The sequence below is a fragment of the Balaenoptera borealis genome, assembly GCF_965194805.1.
Source record: "Balaenoptera borealis genome assembly, chromosome: 1".
Lineage (NCBI taxonomy): Eukaryota > Metazoa > Chordata > Mammalia > Artiodactyla > Balaenopteridae > Balaenoptera > Balaenoptera borealis.
In genome coordinates, this window is record NC_138860.1 from 138,887,371 (window position 1) to 138,906,494 (window position 19,124).

Here is a 19,124-nt window from a genome sequence, read left to right on the forward strand (position 1 = left end):
GAAGCAGAGGAGGTATATGGGAACGCTGTGTACTTTCTGGTCAATTTTTCTGTAAACTTAAAACTGCTCTAAAAATAAAGTCCACTAATTTTAAAAGGCAAAAAAAAAAAAAAAAAAAAAAGAAGAAATGAAGGGGACAGTGTTACCCTTCTGAATACGTGGTACTGGCACAGTGACAGATAAATACACCAATGGAACCAAATCAAACTCACACATACATGGAAACTTGACTAATGACTGAAAACAGATGAAAAAAAAAAGACAAATTGTTCAACAGATAGTATAAGAACACTTAGAAATACATATGGGGCAGAGGAAAAAGAAATTGAATACCTGCTTCACATCCAACACTAAAATCAATTCCAGGTGGATAAAAGTCTTAAATGAGAAAGGCAAAAGTTTTAGAAGACAATAAAGGAGAAAATCTTTATGTCTTTGGGCAGAATTTAACAACACACAATAATCAGAGACCAAAGAGGAAAAGTTTTTTTTTTGTTTAACTTATTAATAAAATACTATAAAATATTTAGCTTGAGACAAGAAAGCAAAAGTTTAATTCAGTTAAAACAAACATTAAGCTCTTTCAATATCAGTAAATCTCTTTGCTTTATGAAACCTGTCCCATAGAGATGACTATTTAAATTTATTTTTTTTTTAAAGATTTTTTTTGATGTGGGCCATTTTTAAAGTCTTTATTGAATTTGTCACAATATTGCTTCTGTTTCATGTTTTGATTTTTTGGCCGTGAGGCATGTGGAGATCTTAGCTCCCTGACCAGGGATTGAACCCGAACCCCCTGCGTTGGAAGGCGAAGTCTTAACCACTGGACCAGCAGGGAGGTCCGAGATGACTACTTTTAAAGGAAAAGATTGGTTTAAAAAAACCTGACTATTAAAATTAAAACTTCAATTCTTTAAAAGATATCATAAAGAAAGTGAAAAGAAAAGCCACACATTGGGAGAACATTTATATTTATGAAACATAAACCTGTAAGGGAATCTAATATGGTAACCACTGGCCATATGGGGCTACTTTATTAAAATTAAATTAAATGAAATTTAAAATTTAATTACTCAGTAGCTCTAGCTACATTTCAAGTGCTCAGTAGCCACATGTGGCTAGCGGCTGCTTGATTAGCACCAATATGAAACATCCCCATCAACACAGAAGTCTCTTTTGGACAGAGCTGATATAGAACATGTGTGGAATATTTAAACTTCTAAAATAAAGAGACAACTCAATTTTAAAAATGGACAAAAGACATTAGCAGACATTTGACACAACAAAACAACAAACATACAAAAATGAACCATAAACACGTAAAAAGTCATTTCAACCTCATTAGTAATCAGAGTAAAACAAATTAAACCCATTAGATATAATTTCAGACACCCCAAACTGGGAAAAGATTAAAACTCGGTAACACCAAGTATTGAAGACGGTACAGAGCAGCACATTTCCAGTACTCTGTCTGTAGGAAGGTAACCCATGGCAACAACTGTGGAAGCAGTTTTGCATTATCCAGTCACATTGAACACTCCGGTACCCAGCAATTCTACTCTAGAGAAGGGATTCTCCACCTGAGCTAAACAGTCCGTCTCCTCACCTAGGGCACTTGGAACATGTATAGATACACACACACTAGCATTTAATTGGCAGAGGTGAGGGATAATAATGTTCCTGCAATTCAAAGAATTATTCCACCTGAACTCTGCACCAGGAGATATGAACAACAGCAACAAAAATTACGACACTAGAAACAACCCAAACATCACCAACAGAAAAATGGGTACATAAACTGCATTTAATGGAATACCACAGAATTGGAAATAAAGGCACCTTAGTTACAGATATCAGCATAGGTGATTTTAAGGAATATAATGCTCAGTAAAATAGCAAGATACGTGAATAATACACTTAAGATGTATATAAAGAACAAAAACAGTCAAATAATGAATTTTCAGATATATATATATCTCAAACACACATACACACACAGACACACACAAGCAAAGGAATGGCTAACAAAAAAAATCAGGATAGACTTATCTCTGGGAGAGGAAGGGAGGTACCACCTGGGAAGGTCACATGGGGGCTTTCTGAAGTACCGGTAATGCTTTATTTCTTTATATGGGTGGTAGGTTGAGATGTTCATTTTAATATAGTATTTCTTTATTCTACTCGTATATGTTTTATATACTCTTTACATGTTTGATATATTTCACAATTTTTAAAAAGTCAGCTCAATTACTAATTATCTAGGATCCTTGACCTTTCTGAACTTGGTTAGTAATAGTAACTCCACCTACCTTACAGAGTTATTCTGAAGTTTCAAGGAGATAATATATATGAAAGTGTGAATGACTGTGATGGGGGATAGAACAGGAAACCTAAGAGGTAAGCATTTCCCTAAAGATTTCATCCTGGGTACTGTCCAGGATCACAGGGCCCAGAGTTCCTGGGTAGTTATTAATCAAGTCAAGAAGATGTGAGGAGTTCTCTGTTTTGTCACTTTAGAATGGGAATAACTCTAGTCCAATTCAAGCCACAAGAGTATCACAATATTGAAGGGAGAGCAAATACTCGGTAAATATGTAAATATAAGCTTTTATTATTATTGTTGTTGTTAAAGTGACCAGAGGACTGAAAGGGCCTGGAAATCTTGTCATAGAAGAAGAAATTATCCACGATCTGGGTATTTTAAATTTTAGGCTAAATGATAATGATATGATAATTATCTCCAAATACTGGATGCAAAAGAGGCATAAGATCTATTTTGTCCAGGGTTCTTCTAAAGAGGCTGGAGAAATTAGAGAAAAGTTAAAAAGTACATTCCTAGTCAATATAAGAGAGAACTTTTTGATAATCAAAGAGAGAAGGCAGAACTGACGATGTGGTGACTCTCCATCTGACTTATTCAGCCAAAGACAGTTTAGCAGAGACTGCTGTTTTGTAGGAAAATATAGATTTTAAAAATAAACTGTTAAAATAAAAATACGGACAATATAACTTAGTGTAAACTTACTCTGAAAACTAGCTCTTTTATGTATTAGTCATGAGACTATAGCTAACTTATGCTATCTTTTGGAGTTTCACCTACCTCATCTGTAATAAGGATAGTATCTTTCCTTCAGGGTTATATGGAAAAAATCAATGTGATAATATACTGAAATCACCAGTGTTCTATGTGTGCTAAATCAGCTGCTAATAATTTTTAAAATTTATTATGGAAGGCTTCCCAACTTGTTCACAGCTAGATAAAAAGAAAAAAGCAAGAACATTACTCCAAGAAAACAAAACAACTTTCATGTTTAAAAACCAGTGAAGGAAGAACTTGTATCTGTTACTCAAGAAAAGCAGTAAAACTGATATCCCTGGATCAGTTTCTTTAAACTGTTATCAAATGGCCTTTGGTCTCCCAAAAAGCTTCCTTGAACATGCTTTGTGTAGAAACCTTCCCCTATAAAAACCCTTTTAAATTTCATGACCCTAAAGCACTTTCCAGTGTGCTGGAATAAAAATAAGACAGGAATTATGAAGGTAAGATTTGATATAGCAAACCACATTCACTACAATTCAGGTCATTAGTTTTTAAAATATCTAAAGCTAAGAAAAAGGGTACATGCTTAATGGCTTATGCCCTCTAAATTTAACCTGCAGAAACCAATAAAGATCTTTAATGTCTATAAATAAGAGACGCTGAACTTCAAGATCAAATTACAGTAATTTATTATAAATAAATATCCTATAAATAACTTCACTTTAGTGATACTTGCAAAACTTTGTCCTCTTGCATAGCACTTCTGAAGTTCAGATCAAGTCAAGCTGTTTTCCATGAATAAGATAAAGGCCCCAGAGAGTTTAAATTATTATGTATTTTCCTATAGTTATCTTTTTATTCTGTGGAAGCACTCTGCTACACTCTGGTTTTTAGCTTGGTCCTGTTTTTTACTTAAGTTTCCAACCTAGCTTCAAATTACCAGTTGGTGGTCACATGGTGTAATGAAGTTGGTGGATTAACTGAAATTAAAACCCAGAATCCTCTTTACCACCCTTCTTTTCAAGCACAGATCAATTATTTATGACCAAGTTCACCAACACTATGTTTTAATTTAGGAAGCAGTCCATTAGAAGCCAGCTATAAATAAAGTGAATAGAATCTGGCCTCAGAACTTTTTGACCTCACAGAGCATTGAGAAGATGGGAGAAAAGCAGCAATGGAAGAATACAAGAAGAGGAAAGAAAAATAAAAGAACAAAAGAAGCCAACATCCACTGAGCTGCTTCTACGTCAGGCCTTCCACCTAAAGCATTTCACTTATTCTCAGTTAATTTGACATTACTTCATTTAATTCTCACAACCCCATCATGCAGATATTATGTCCCTCTGATTTAAGAGTAAGAAACTGTAGCTCAAAAGGCTAAATTGTTTCCTGGGAGTCATGAAGTAAGTAGGAAACCCAGAATTTGACCTGGGGTTTGTCTGATTCCAAAGCATGGACACTTTTTCCTATAGCAGATGAAATAATTTCTAATATTTTAAAATTTGAGTAGTTTAGGAATTTCCAAAACAATAACAAGGCACTAAATATTTTCAAAGTATAACATGAATAGCAGAAAGCCATCTATATAACCATTATTTCAACTGCTTATAAGAACATGAAGTGGGAGGTTGTCACCATTTTGCTTAAGATGTATATGAAATCATACACAGAAAACAACAGACAGCCTCACGTGGAGATTGGAAAGAGTAATAAAGTCACATCCAAAAGCAAGACAAAGACAGAGAATGTCAAGTGCTAAATCACCTCTTACCTGCTGTACTTCACTTTCTCCATTTGAGATTTTCTCAGTGTAAACAAAGGAGTTGAATATCCGCTGCAAGGAAAAGAAAATGAACAAACATTAGATTTTCTAAATAAGGCAGCCATTTTCTATATGAATGTGTATGTGAATAAGCTGTTTACAGCACAAATAGAATCAAGCAGAAAAATTTAATTAAAATAGTTATTTTACACAGAGAAATCCAAATATCAGCCAAAGTCAATCACACTTATGTAAGCAATACCCATACACTTCTATAGTGAAATAAACCAGATGTTACGCTATATTTTTCATTTTCAAAAATACATTTAATTATAGATTTCCGGAGCCCATGCCATTTTATCCGACTGGTATAATCTGACAAAGTTGTGTTTCTCATTTAAATCCTGCACTCCCTGAATGCTGTAATTGTTTACAGACACTACAGTCTAATGTAATCAAGCCCTTTAAAAAAGATTCTTTCCATATTCCCTCATGTCCCTGTCCAACCGGTACCTACCCAATATTGTCTATCACCTTCATTACCCAAGCAGCCCCTCGAAAGAGTAAAATAATAGGGCTTGCCAAGTATGTGTGGCCTTAAGAGAGAATCCAGTCCTTACATGCCAGGAAATAAGACGGCCGTGCCAAGACATCAGTCCAAACTGCGGCACACAAGCACACACATTCTTCCCGCTGGTCTCTGCCTCGCTGGTACCCATTCCTGCAGACATTGCCTGCATTTACAACATCTTGCAGACTTAGGACTTTACCAAACCCCACCATTACTGACCAATCACAAGAGATTACCCTGTAACAAACCGAAAAAAAAAAAAAAAATGAGAACCCAAGAAACGTATCTGTTAGGGACTGGGGGAAAAAAAAAAAAGGAAGAGCAGCCTCATTTATCCTAAAACTGTAAAGATACCTCTGGAACTCTCCAGTTGAGTAAGGAGTCAGACCTGGAGATGTCAGCCAAAATTTCCCGTGTTCCTTTGTATCCTACTCACAAGGGTTTGTCAGCATCTGGGACAGCTTCCCAGACAGCCTAACACACCTGCATGGTGGTGATGAGGAAGACAAGCGCCAAGTTCATCAAGTGCTGTGCGAATGAAGGAAAATCAAGGCGCTGGGGCTGGGGGAGGGGCGGGGTCGGGGGATGCCGCTGGGGGAAGGGAAGCAAACACACTTGGGAAGGATGGAGATGGAATGAGACGGAATTACAGTCTGGAAAATTCTAATTACAAATTATCATAATTTTTCAATGCACCACTCATTCAGTCAACAGGTGCTTACTGTCGTTTTCTTTCCTGAAAATGACTTGCTGATAGGAAAGGTACAGATTTTTAGTAATGGTGATAATGATACTGGCGACTAGTTATTAAATGTTTACTGCGGGGCAGACACTATTCTAAGGCATGTTACACCTATATACCTATTTCAGTCTCATAAAACACCTTTGTGACAGGCACTATTATTATCCCCATTATATAAGGATATATGAGGAAACAGAAGCATATTTTATTGAGTGCCTAATGCAATTCACATTGTATCTCATATGCATATCTTATGTAATAACAAAATTCCTGCAGCTCCAAAGATGAAAAACAAAGACCCTGGGAAATTAGGTAATTTACCCAAAGTCACTTGGCAAGGCTGGAATTTGAACCCAGGCAGTGCGACTCCGGTTATGGTGCTACTAACCCTATTGTCTCATAAGCATTTGCTACCTGGTAGCTTGACACATATGAAAAACACTCCTGTTAGGAGCTAACACCCAAACATAACGCAGATCAACAATCCCTTATGTGTAATTCTGAAATTCAAAAGGCTCTGAAAATCAAAAGTTTTGCATAACACATTTGCTAGCAAAATATGACACGACCTGAACTTATTGGCAGTTAATCCTAACTTGAACTGATGTGTATTTATAGTCTTTATTAAACCACTTAGTGTGAGTATTTATTCTTTTTGATGCAGATGTACTAATGCATCTGATTATAGGGTTCTGCTTTAGATTTCACTGGGGGTGTTTCATCATCAAGGTGCATCAGGATTCTGAATCCTAAAACAGACATCATTTTGGAGAAGGAATTATAAATCTGCAGACCTCCAGCCCCAGTTTTCTGGTGAATACCGTAGTTAACTAGACAACAATGCTTTTAGAGGCTGTGTCAATGTCACTGCCACCTATACCCCCACACCATATTCTCTATTTTTATATAATTTGATTTTCACAACCTGCTCAGTACCAAGAGTGCACGTTTATTAAAAACTAACATAATTCATGTATTGTCTCCATATCTTGATGAGTGTGGTCAATTTCTTATTTCATTTCCGGCAGCGATATTTCAGTTGATACATTATCTGTCCTATACTGGGAGGTGTTCCCCCAAGAGGTGACTGATGGAGTAACCCATGTTCTGGGAAGCAAACCAGATCCACTTCGCTCAAAACAACTACCAAGGGCCACACCTAATGAGGAACCTCAGATCCTTCCCTCTTCTTTGTTGTTAAAAGAAAGGTGAATTCCTCAGTAGTAATAAGGAATATAAGCCAGGAAGTGTTTGCCAGGCCGTGTCCAGCCCCTGTTTTACTCATTCATTTTCTTAACAATTACTATCAATCATGATGGCCAGCACTTTTATTAGAGCCCTTTATGGCTTATAAGTGTTTCTATATTCTCAACACCTAATAAAAATTAGGTGGGTAATAGAAAATTTTAAAAGAAGTTACAGATATGAGCAGTAGTGATCTTACAGACTACTTATATATTTTATACAACCCTCTTACCACCCCAGAAATGAAAGGTGGCCTGCTAGAATAATAGTTTGGAGCTATCACCAAGCAAACAACTTTTTGCCCCTCTCCCCCCAGTGGGGAAGGGTGTTAGTGAAAGGCCAGTAGAACTTAGACAAGTAACTCACAACTAAACAGGTCAGCCAGCCACGTCTGGTGCAAGGTTAAAAGTTCAGGCTTAGCTGTGTGCCCAAGATCTCAAGGTATAGAGTGATATTCCATTATGCTCTAGATTAATGGACAGTAATAATCTTTCTTAAAATGCAGGGCCTGCTAAGCCCAGTTCTCAAAGGCTTATTAGGCTTAGTACTTTCATAGTTTACAATTTCACATAGATGATCTCATTTGATCCCTACAACAACCCGATGTGGGAGACAGCGGTCTGAAACCAATTTTACAGATTAAAAACTACAGCTCAGAAGCTAGAAAACGCATCACAGGTAAAAAATTCAAGTGTTGAGGTCTAAACCTAGGTCGTGAGTTAAAAACAGGCATTGCTTCTAGCAAAACTATTAAATTTATTCACATCACCTTTTCGTTCAGGATAATCTAGAAATCCTAATATCAGCATGCAGAAAAAAAGTGAAGATTGGGGTCTTTTTCTATCAATTTTATTTTAAGCAAGATACAATGTGCTGGTATAACTTTATATACATATGACCAATGTCAGGCATAATTAGTAAGAGTCCCAGACAAAGATTTTATCTTTTATTACTTTCTATTGCTACGTAAAACTGTGAAAGGACTAGAATACAGAGTTTTCTGGGCATTTTATTTTTAATTTGAGAGCCAGGAATTCCAAATGATACACCTAGCTGACATTTTCATGACTGCAAGAGTTTCTTGGTTGTTAGAGGACTTGAAAAGTGGAAATGGAAAAAAGTTTTCTTAAAACATGACATGAAGAGCAATCCCCAAAGGTCAGATTGTTTGTCTTCTCTGATGCTTTACTCACAGTAACAGGGTTAGGATATAGGTGGGTGGGGTGGGCATTCCACATTCTATTTCCAAGTTGTCACTTTCCCTTACTCAAATTCCCTCGAGGACCAAAGGAATTCCAGACATTTGAACTCTTAATTGGAGCACAATCTGGCGGGAGTTTGAAGTCAATCTCCTCGGTGTACAAATCCCTGGAAGTAAAGGCAAACATATTGCTTGTTCTTGCCCATTACTCTTCTCATTCTTGTCAAATACTAGAAGTAAAAATACACTTTGTTGTATAGTGAAAACATCATTAAAATAGGTGAGGGGTTTTTACAAGTCATTTTAAGGAGAAATAGTTCACTGACTCCTCTTTGTCAGTCATATTAATTTCCATAATCAAAAGAATACAAGAACAACAAGATGCCTTATTCTTAAGCTCAAGGCAACTAAGTACTCTGATCTAAAGACAAAACTGACCTTTCCCTCATTAAAACACATACCTTGGAAAACTGGCGGTATCTTCTAAAGTTAATTATATGCATATTCTATGACCCAGCAGTTCTCATCCTGGTATATACCTAGCAGAAATGTGTTCGTATTTACCAAAAGAAATCTTAAGAATGTTCATAGCAGCACTACTCATAATAGCCCCAAACTGGAAATTATCCAAATGCCCATCAGCAACAGAATAGACAAACTGTGTGAATTCACACAGTCGAATATTCGGGTGAGATGAAAATGAACACACAATTGCAACATGCATCAACATGATGACTCCTATAAATATATTACTGAGTGAAAGAAGCCAGACACCAGGACACAAAGAATGTTAATTCCATTTATATCAAGTTCAAAAACAGGCAAAACTAACCTAGCCTATTACAAGCCAAGATAGTGGTTACATTTTGTGGGAGAGTCAACTGAATATGGCATGAAGCCTACTTTCGGGATGCTGAAATGTTCTGTCTCTTGATCTAGGTGCTGGTTACAGGGATGTGTTCACTTTTGTGAGAACTCATCCAGCTGTACATTTACGACTGTGCACTGTGCTATATGTATGCTATCCTTCAGTAAATCTACTTTAAACACACATTCTAGGCAGTCTCTTTAAAATATACCCTAGACAAATGTTTTTGTATATTTTAAAAATCATTTATACAGTTTTAAAAAGGACAATAATCTATTAACTGGGCTATTATAAATACTTAAAAAAAAATTCTACACCCCAACCTGCAACCAGATGAAATTAGACTGTACCAATACTGGAGAGTCACCTAGCAATGTACAGATAAGGTCTCCTGAGCCTTCCCTGAGGCTACATATTAATTACTCCCTCAAACTCTAAGTATATAACATGACTTAGTTCTTCAGCTTCCCATCAATGGTACTGTACCAACCTGAATTTCCAGCAAGAAAAGAGTTGTCTTTATCTGAGTCTCATCCAACCTGGATGCTCTAAACTTATATAACACAATTTAATCAAATCTCCTCTTTGCATATTCTGTTCTTTTATTCCCTAAGCGCTGCCTTCCCCCTCCTCCCCAAAAAAGGAAATTAAAGAGCCACATTACACTTGAATACAGTTCCCTTACCTCTCCCGCAAGAAAAGAAAAAAAGACATCCTGCTCTGTGTGTGTGTGTGTGTGTGTGTGTGCGCGTGCATGTGTGTGTGTATAGGTGGAGGGGGAGCTACTTTCCCTCACCTCTTAAGGGCTGCAACTCCCCTGTCCCCAAGTCCTCACTCCATTGACCCAACCTCCCTACCCACCACCTTTCCCTCCCAAATCTCTCTATTAATTGAGCCTGCTTAACAGATGGCAAGAGAATTCCACTTAACTGGAACAGGAACAATTACATGAGTGTTTAATAAGATGGTCAATCCTGACAGTTGGCTCCACCTTCACTCCTCCAACAGCTCTGCCAAATTTTAACTAGATGTTTAAATGAATGGTATAGCACAAAACCACAGAGGAGAAATAAATGCCTAATAAGATTCTGTTGGACTCCCTCCCTGATCTTTGCTAAGAAAATGCAGGACTGAATTTTTATTCAAAAGCTTATTCTCTTGACATTTACAGGTCTCTGTCACAAGCCAATTTGGCTGACAGTTCACTAACAGCTTCATTCCTCTCTGGATCTCTTCCTACCGTTCTAGGAATTGTGGCCAAAGGGGAAGAAAATATAGATCACCACTGTTATCTCAAGATGTTGACCAACATTAACCGTGCTGTCATTAAAACAAACTCCAACAATCACTGGACAGGGAATTAATGGCAACTTAATTTAAGTGTTTCAGGGAAGAAAACATATGCATAACTCTATTCTCCCCTAAGCATACCCCATGAATAAGCTTTTACTAGGTTATAAAGGGAGCTCTCTGCCCAGAGTAGACATTGTCCGATTTTTACCAGACTATTTAACCTCACACTGTTGAACATATGGAAGGTCCAGAAAAATGACATTCTCTAAGGAGGCTTCATCATCTGCATTCTGAGATCACAAACCTGGTGCCATAAATCTCCATCATTAAAAAAAAAAAATCTCTAAATTTGTTCATCTGGATACAGGTAGTTCAAGAAAATAGTTTACCAAGAGTATTGAAAATGTTACCACTAAAAAAAATAATAATAATAACCTAACTGTCCAATAGGGGACTGATTAATTATACTTCATCCAATCAAAAATATACTGTGCAGCTAATAAAAATGTTTACAATGATTTTTGTTATTGTTCATATTTTAAAATGAGCATTTTAATACACAAACATTGTTCTAATTATGTGTGTAAGGGGGGTACATTATACATAACAGTGTTACCGTGTATATTAACAAGGGCACAGAATGGATTTGGGTGCTTTGCAACACATTACCTCACTTAATACTCATAACAACGCTTCATAGTCGTTAGCTACTATGTCATCATTTTACAGGTGAGAAAACTGAGGTCTTAGAAGTTTGGTTTGCCCAAATGTAGAACATTGTAATTAAGTGGCCAACTCTGGGTGCAAAATTTGCCTTACTCCAAAGTTTATGTATCATCCTCTATGTAATCATCATCTTAATAGAGAAAACTTAGGTAAAATCTAGAAAGTGACCAAAATAGTAACAGGGCTTGCCTATGAATAATGAATCCAGAACATATATTCTTTCCTCCCCACCCCCCAATCTCAAGATGGAGCATGAATTTCCTTTATGATGCGTAATGACAAACATTTTTCAAAGAGTTGACACACTAGGGAAAAAAAAGACATACATTCAGTTACAATAAACTCTACAGAAAACCATTTGTACTAGATCACCACCTTGAGAGCTTACAGAGGAAAAAGTAAATGTAGGGGCTCATGCTTGATCCTCACTATAAATATTTGATCTTGAATACCACAGTGACTTGCAAGAAACAGGGTTATTCCAGTTTCATGACAAAGGGAAATGCTTAGGTACTGAAAATCATGGTAGAGGAAGAGGCCTAGATTGGGAATTTAAAACAAAACGAATCAGTACACAATAGATGACCTTGTGCAAATGGTACCCTGGGCACACATGTCCTGCCCCAACAGACTTCCTTATTTTGTTTTACGGTTGCTATATATAACAAATGATAATAACTATTGCTTGTATAGTGCTTACTATCTGTCTAGCACTAGGTACTTCACATATCTTAACCTCATAAATGTGAAGATAAATTTATGTAGACTGCACTAAAAACATTATGAATGTATTTCACATACCATTATGATAGTTATTCGAACAGTCTTGATGGTTATTCTATTATTATTCTATTCCATTATTGTTCATCTCGTAAGAATATCCTCTTAATGATAGCTATTCTATGATAGTTGGAGGTACGGGGGGCCAAAAATACCTGTATCAATATTTACCAACTCAAGTCCGACCTCATCCCTAACAACCTCCCAAAGGTAATCTCTCCCTTCTCTGAACTTCTGCAGCAAAGACAGTCTATACTACAGTTAAAATAATATGTTCACTGTAGAAAATTTGAAAATATGTAAAGGAAGAAGAGGGAAAAAAAATCTACTGTCTGACCACTCAGTAAAAACCAGTTTACAGTTTATTTCCTTCCACTCTTCTGGATTTCTAGTTTCTAACTTTGTTGTAAATTCTTTGACAACTGGTCCATGCCATGATTCCTCAGCACATTGCATGGTACAGAGTAAGCATAAATAAGCGTGTGTGTATCCATTAATCTAGGCATTAAGTCATACAGACCTTCACTTTGGTTGATTACTCAACCAGCTAGCAAAAAAGGGAAAAAAGTATCCTTTCTCTTTAAGATAAAAAAAAAAACTTCCCCTTTTCTCAACAATCTATTAATAGAGTCTTCCCCCCTCACCTCTGTTTTTCCTTCCCTGTCCTCTTCAGGCTCTAAGTATATACACACACAGCCCCTTGGATACTTCAAGTTTGCAAAAGAACTCAAATTATGAATTCCTTAGTCTGATGGTATTTAACTTACCCTTCAAACCAACATGAGCTCTGAATAGCAAGCAAGAAAGCTTGTGGGAGAGTCACAAATCGGTGACAAGGGTCACCTTTACAAAGGGTTGCCAGTTTTGGCCCTCTCTATCCCTCAAAAGAAATTACAGGGAAAAAGGAACAGCCTGCAGTTTGATTTAGCAGGGAAAATCTAAAGCAATAATCTCAGCAAGCAAAGTTTCTAGTCTTGATCCCTTGATTTCCTGTTGTAGCATTTAAACCAGGAGAGCCAGTGAGTAAATAGGGACGGAGAGAACAAAGACAGGCATAACAAGATGGAAACACTTCCCTAAATGCAATAAAGCTTCTGAAGGGTTACTGAATTTTTGTTGTTGTTGTTGTGTTTGGGCTTTCAAAGGGGGTAAGAGGGGAAAAGGCAAGTAAATCAGTTCCACATGTTGGAAAGACTCAGCCTTTTAGCCAATGTAACTTGACTATAATATTCATGACAATGCACATGGAAACCTCTCAGAAATGGAAAGCTGACTTGCCCAAACGCTTTGCAGATGGGGCCAGATTTCCACTCCCCTACTTCCACTCTCCTAACTCTTAATTTCCTCACTCCCTACATCCCAGATCTCCATTAAGGCTTTTTAAGTTTCACCTTGAAGAAAAAAAAATAAAAAGGCGGGGTAGTTAAATGGCCATGCATTTATTCTTGGAGGAAGGCACTTCAAGTATATAAGCCTTCAATATTCAGTGTTCTGTGTGTGCGCAAACCCACACAAATGCTCAGGTCCTCGGGAATCCATCCATTAAGGACAAAGGGAACTGGAAACCCTGAAATGCTTAACCTTCCAGACCTAAATGACAATGTTTAATTAATAACTCAAGTTAATCAATCACGTCCTTTCTGATAGAGTCAGAAACCATGTAAAATATGGCTCCATATTCTTAAGGAGCTCATTCTCTAGTAGGGAGAAGAAATGAAAGATTAAGAAGTAAGGATGAACAGGGAACAGTGCGATGCAGGCTCCGGATGAACTCAGGATGTTTGGCACAGACCCAATGTGCTGCCAGAGTTCGTGGGGGGCTGGGGAGCAGGACTCTGAAGAGATGGGCTTGGGCTTGAATTTGAGGTCAGACTTAAATAGGAAAAAAAAGAGAAAGAGCTTAAGTGAGAGCATTTCAGAGCATTCACAGAGAGGGTTTGTCACATAGTACTAAACACAATGTACTAAGTATTCAATATTTGGGGCCAGGCACTGTTCTAGACACTAAAGATACAAAAAAGAGCGTAACAAAATCCCTGCCCACGTGGACCCTACATTCTAGATTCTTTGGCCTCAAGAAAACCCTTAAAAAGGACTTACTAAGCACTGGCCTGTATACTTGGAAATGGGGTGTTCAAAGATAAGGAGATTGCTTCTTTCATAGCAAAGCCCACAATCTAGAGACAGACTCCGCAGTCAGTGATCATGGTACAAAGTCAGTTGCATAAGGGAAGCTTTTGGAAATAAAACTGAACTCAATGGAATAGAAATGATGGTGCTAGACTGTGTAGGTTTTTCAAGCCAGGAAGAGGAGTTGGAGTTTACACATATGGTAGGCACTGAGTAAACATTTTTTTGAATGAGTAAATGAATAAATGTGTATTTGCCAAGAAAAAAGAGCTGTTAGAAGGATTTTTAGCTGGGGAGTGACATGATGAAATAGGTGCTTTAAGAATGTTTATATTCCACATGCTCAGAGCCATGCACCCACTTCCCTCAACTTTTCCTAAGCCTTCTCAGAAAGAAAAAAATCTAGTCCATTTAGAACTCAGTTACCATCCCAAGGATCTGTGACAACTTTAGGAACCAAATGAACTGGATCGCCTTTGATCCTTCAGATGACACTTGACCTTAAATGAAAGTTTCCCATTTGTCATATCTCCTTTGTAAAATTATAAAATCCTCTGAGGGGCTGTTTTATTCAATTTTACGACCGCTATAGCACTTGCACAGAGCAATATTACGGAATGAGATGGAGAAATACTTGTTCACAAAAATAATTTATATAAAAATAGCTTAATGAAAAACAACTGTTCGGGTTTAAAGCACAGTTGCAATGTTGCATTCTGAGTTGAAGACTAGTTTTCTATTTTTTTTAATATTTATTTTATTCATTTGGCTGTGCCAGATGTTAGTGGTGGCACGTGGGATCTTTGTTGAGGCATGTGTGCTCTAGTTCCCTGACCAGGGATGGAACCCGGGCCCCCTGCACTGGGAGCACGGAGTCTTAACCACTGGACGACCAGGGAAGTCCCGAAGACTGGTTCTCGACATTTCAAAATATGCTACTGGAAGTCTGTGTTGGATGGTTTTCAAATGAAATGTTCATTTATGCCATATCCAAATAGAGAGAATTTTTATAAGTTCAATTCTGGTTTACTCTTTTATTTAAAGTGATGATTCATTAAGTGCAGAAACTATAAATCAAAATTTATCACAAAAGCCAATAATGTCAAATTGCAACTCTGTATAAACTAGCTCTGTATAAATCAGCTATATGCCTGACGAAGGCAGTAAGCCTCCCTAGGTCTATTTTCCCTTACCTATAAAGTGGAAAACCGGGTTAGATTATATAAACCTTGGTGATCCTAAAATTTCCCCTCTACTATTGTGCTAGAATCTTACTGAAGTATCGATTGCTAGACTTTTGAGAAGCTACTAATGCTAGGTCTTTCTGCCGCATGAAATGGATGCTTCAAGAAAATTATATTTGCTGGTGAAATTTGACTTAAATTGTTAAGAAAAATGTTATAAACATATCTCTAAAACTTGTTGCAGGAGGCGAGGCCAAGTATTGAAGGGATGAATAGTTTAAGAAGAAAATTTAAATAGAGAAAACCAATCTTGAGAGTGGTGAGCTTAAATGTGGACATTAAGACGTGAAACCGAGCAGTTAGCCTTTCTGGAATAAATGTGATGCTAATATGATTACACAAATGTCTCCCAGGTCCTCCTCACTGTATCGTCTTTCAGGCTCTCACAGCCAGGGTGCCTGTCATGCATATCGAATACCATGGTAACAACCCTGCAGTAATGGCTCCAGCACGACATGCCATGATTCTCAGCAATAATCATTAACTCACATCTCAATGAACAATGAATGGCTCTCTGGGCTCAGATTCACAGTATAATTTTAATGAATAAATGCTGGTTAAAATTATTTCTGCAAGTTTTTAGGGTTAAAAAAAAAAAATAGGAACGTGAAAGGGAGTTTAAAAAAACAAAACAAAACAAATCCTCTATTACCAGCTGAGTGGCTGTGGAGAGGTTAGATGTGCACCAGTTCCTAATTTGTAAAATAGAGGCGACAATAATAGCGAGCTTATAGGTTTTTTGTGAGGTTCAGTGCTTGTATAGCACTTATTCCTTACATACAGTGAGAGCTCAGTAAATAGTAACTTTGAAAAATCCTTCAAAATGAACAACTATTCCCAGGAATAAAAAGTCATTTGAGATTTCCTGTGTCCTCATCCCAATGTCAGGAGCTCCTCCAAATCAGCACTTCCGAAGCCTTCCATAGTGACAAGACTTATTAAAAACTCTATATTTTCAGGAAATGGCTTTCACATTAGCTCCCAGTGCCTTGACAAGCTTGGCTCCCAGGCTCAACGAACTGCCTTCTTCAAGTTTCTTTAGAAACCCACATGCAAGCTGGGTCCTTGAGAAAGTGACTTTCCCTTTGATTACTGATGATACTTGGTGGGGAACACCTGTCTGAGCACAGGCCAAATCTCTAGTTTACTAGAGTCTGCGGCTTTGTAAACATATGCCAAGGAGGCCAGAGGGGTAAATTCAAGTTGGGAAATACATCACAGAGATGCTGGTCCCTCCCAGCCTAGTATTGCTCAACAAACAGGGTTCCTGCAGGTACCAGCGGACGGAAGTAGTCCTAAAAATCCAACCTGCAGGTATTAAGCAAATAGGGGCTACAGGAGAGGGAGAAATGCAATAATTAGCTATGCCTCTAACAGAACCCAGAGGCTCATCTAGACACCTCCCCAGACCTACTCAAAAAGAGGCCAGAAGATTAAACCTCCTTTAGCACCTTCACTGAATTATTTACTTTCACATTGTGTTGCAAGTATTTGTTTAGAAACATGAGTAGTGACCTCACAGAAGGCAATAACAACTCCTGCTCTCCTGGAGAGGAGTGTGAGGACTGAGGTCCAGGCTTTGGAATCAACCAGACCTCAACCATCTCAGCTGTGTGATCAGCACAAATTATTTAAACCTTCTGAGCCTAAGTTTCCTCATGGGAATTTAAGCAACGTACCTCCAACGCCGTAGAGACAGAACAGAGCGATCACCACTACCTACTAGGCTTGCAGTTAGAACTAAATGGAATGACAAGCTAGGACAGTGACTGACATATTGTTTTTGCCCAGTTAAGCATAGCTGGTATTAAAATTGTCATCATTTTCTCTGAACATCCAGCAACCAGTGTAATCACCATTAAATGTCCAATAAATGCTTAATGAATCAATAAAAGATTTGGTACTACTTCCTCATTTGACAGAAGAGAAAAGTAACTCTCAAAGACCGTATATGATAGGTCACAATCAGGGACAGGACCAAATGCTGGTTTCTCCTGGCTTTCAGTCATGCTGATTTCTTATGTAACTGTGCTGCATAATGAACTAAAAACTAAAACCTATTTTTTAAAATTTATTTTATTGATGTACAATGTATAGTTGATTTACAATGTATACATAGTTGATTTACAGTGTTGTGTTAATTTCTGCTGTATAGCGAAGTGATTCAGTTATACGTATATACACAGTCTTTCTCATATTCTTTTCCATTATGCTTTATCACAGGATATTGAATATAGTGCCCTGTGCTATACAGAAGGACCTTGTTGTTTATCCCTAAAACCTATTTATTTACCCTACAAAGCCAGAATGGGAAGGGAAAATATATTATCTAAAACACTGAACAAGGAAAAAGCCAGAACCTCAAATTATTCTCCCCACCAAGCAAATATATGTCTTGAGTTCCTGGAAAGGGGCGTGGTATAGTCAAAAGAGCACGGGTTCTAGAAGCAAGGAAGTCAGACCATGGTCCTCAGCTCCACTACTTACTGTCGGTGTTGGAGGCATGTTGCTTAAATGTCCAAAGCCTCCATTTTCCCGCCTCTAAAAATGGGTGTAATAATATCCACCCTTGAGCAGTGACTGCTAATGGGAATAAGGTTTCTTTGGGGGCTGATGAAAATGTTTTAAGATTATGGTGATGATTGCATAACTCTGGAAATATACTAAAAGCCATTGACTTATGCCCTTCCAATGGGTGACTTTATGTAATGTAAACTATACCTTCCTATGGTCATAGCTGTGAGGACTTAAATTACTATCTATGTGATGAATATGATGAAGAACACATACTAGGTGCTCAATAACAGTTATATAAATTGGATTTCCATCACTAAGACAGTGGTTATTAGACTTTATAGAGATACAAAACAAATCCTGTTTGCTTGTAATGAAATGCAGATTCCTGGGCCCCCCACCTCCAATAGGTAATGGATCCACAAGCCCAGGGGAGGCCAATATGTGCGAGAATCATCAAGGTAGTTGTGATGGAGGTAGCCCATTAATCACTGTTTGAAAAGCCCTACACTAATGCACCTTTCAAATCAAAACACTTCTGTGAATCTCCTTGAAATATCAGTAATAGTCTCCCTATGTTGAATTTCTGTATAAATCCACGTTTCCATAGACTATAAAGTACGGTCTGGTTAAAAGAAGTATCTTTAAAAAATAAATAAATAAATAAAAGAAAAAAGAAGGAAAAAGAGGGAGGGAGAAGGAAAGAGAAATACTCCCGCTGACCACTTAGAGGGAAAAAAAGGGGAATATTCCAAATCTTCAGTCACTGACAGCTGCTCTCCACTTGCAGCCACCGAATTCAGAATTAGAGATGAACTAATCTTTGAGTGAGGGTTCCTGGGAAGACAGGAGGAAGAAAAGAAGGAAGGAGCACTTGGATTTGCAGTGTCTCTGCCTTACAACCACCTGGGAGGCGTGCGTTGTTAGAATACCTGTTTTACCAAACAAGGAACTAACTAATGAATGAAAAGGCAGCTTCCTTCAGAGCCACACAACCAATCCACA

The 19,124-nt window shown here is 37.6% G+C and overlaps 1 protein-coding gene across 4 annotated transcripts in view; it reads right to left on the bottom strand.

Moving 5' to 3' along the window:
* Positions 1 to 19,124, bottom strand: part of CACHD1 (cache domain containing 1) — a 228,849-nt gene that overhangs the window by 140,851 nt on the left and 68,874 nt on the right. For all 4 annotated transcript variants that reach the window (XR_014234715.1, XM_082356506.1, XM_082356505.1 and 1 more), the window contains one exon: positions 4,815 to 4,877. Coding sequence is in view for 3 of the 4 variants with exons in the window: in XM_082356506.1 (XP_082212632.1) it covers positions 4,815 to 4,877 (63 nt within the window). In the remaining variant the exon portion in view is untranslated. The remainder of the gene's footprint in view (positions 1 to 4,814; positions 4,878 to 19,124) is intronic.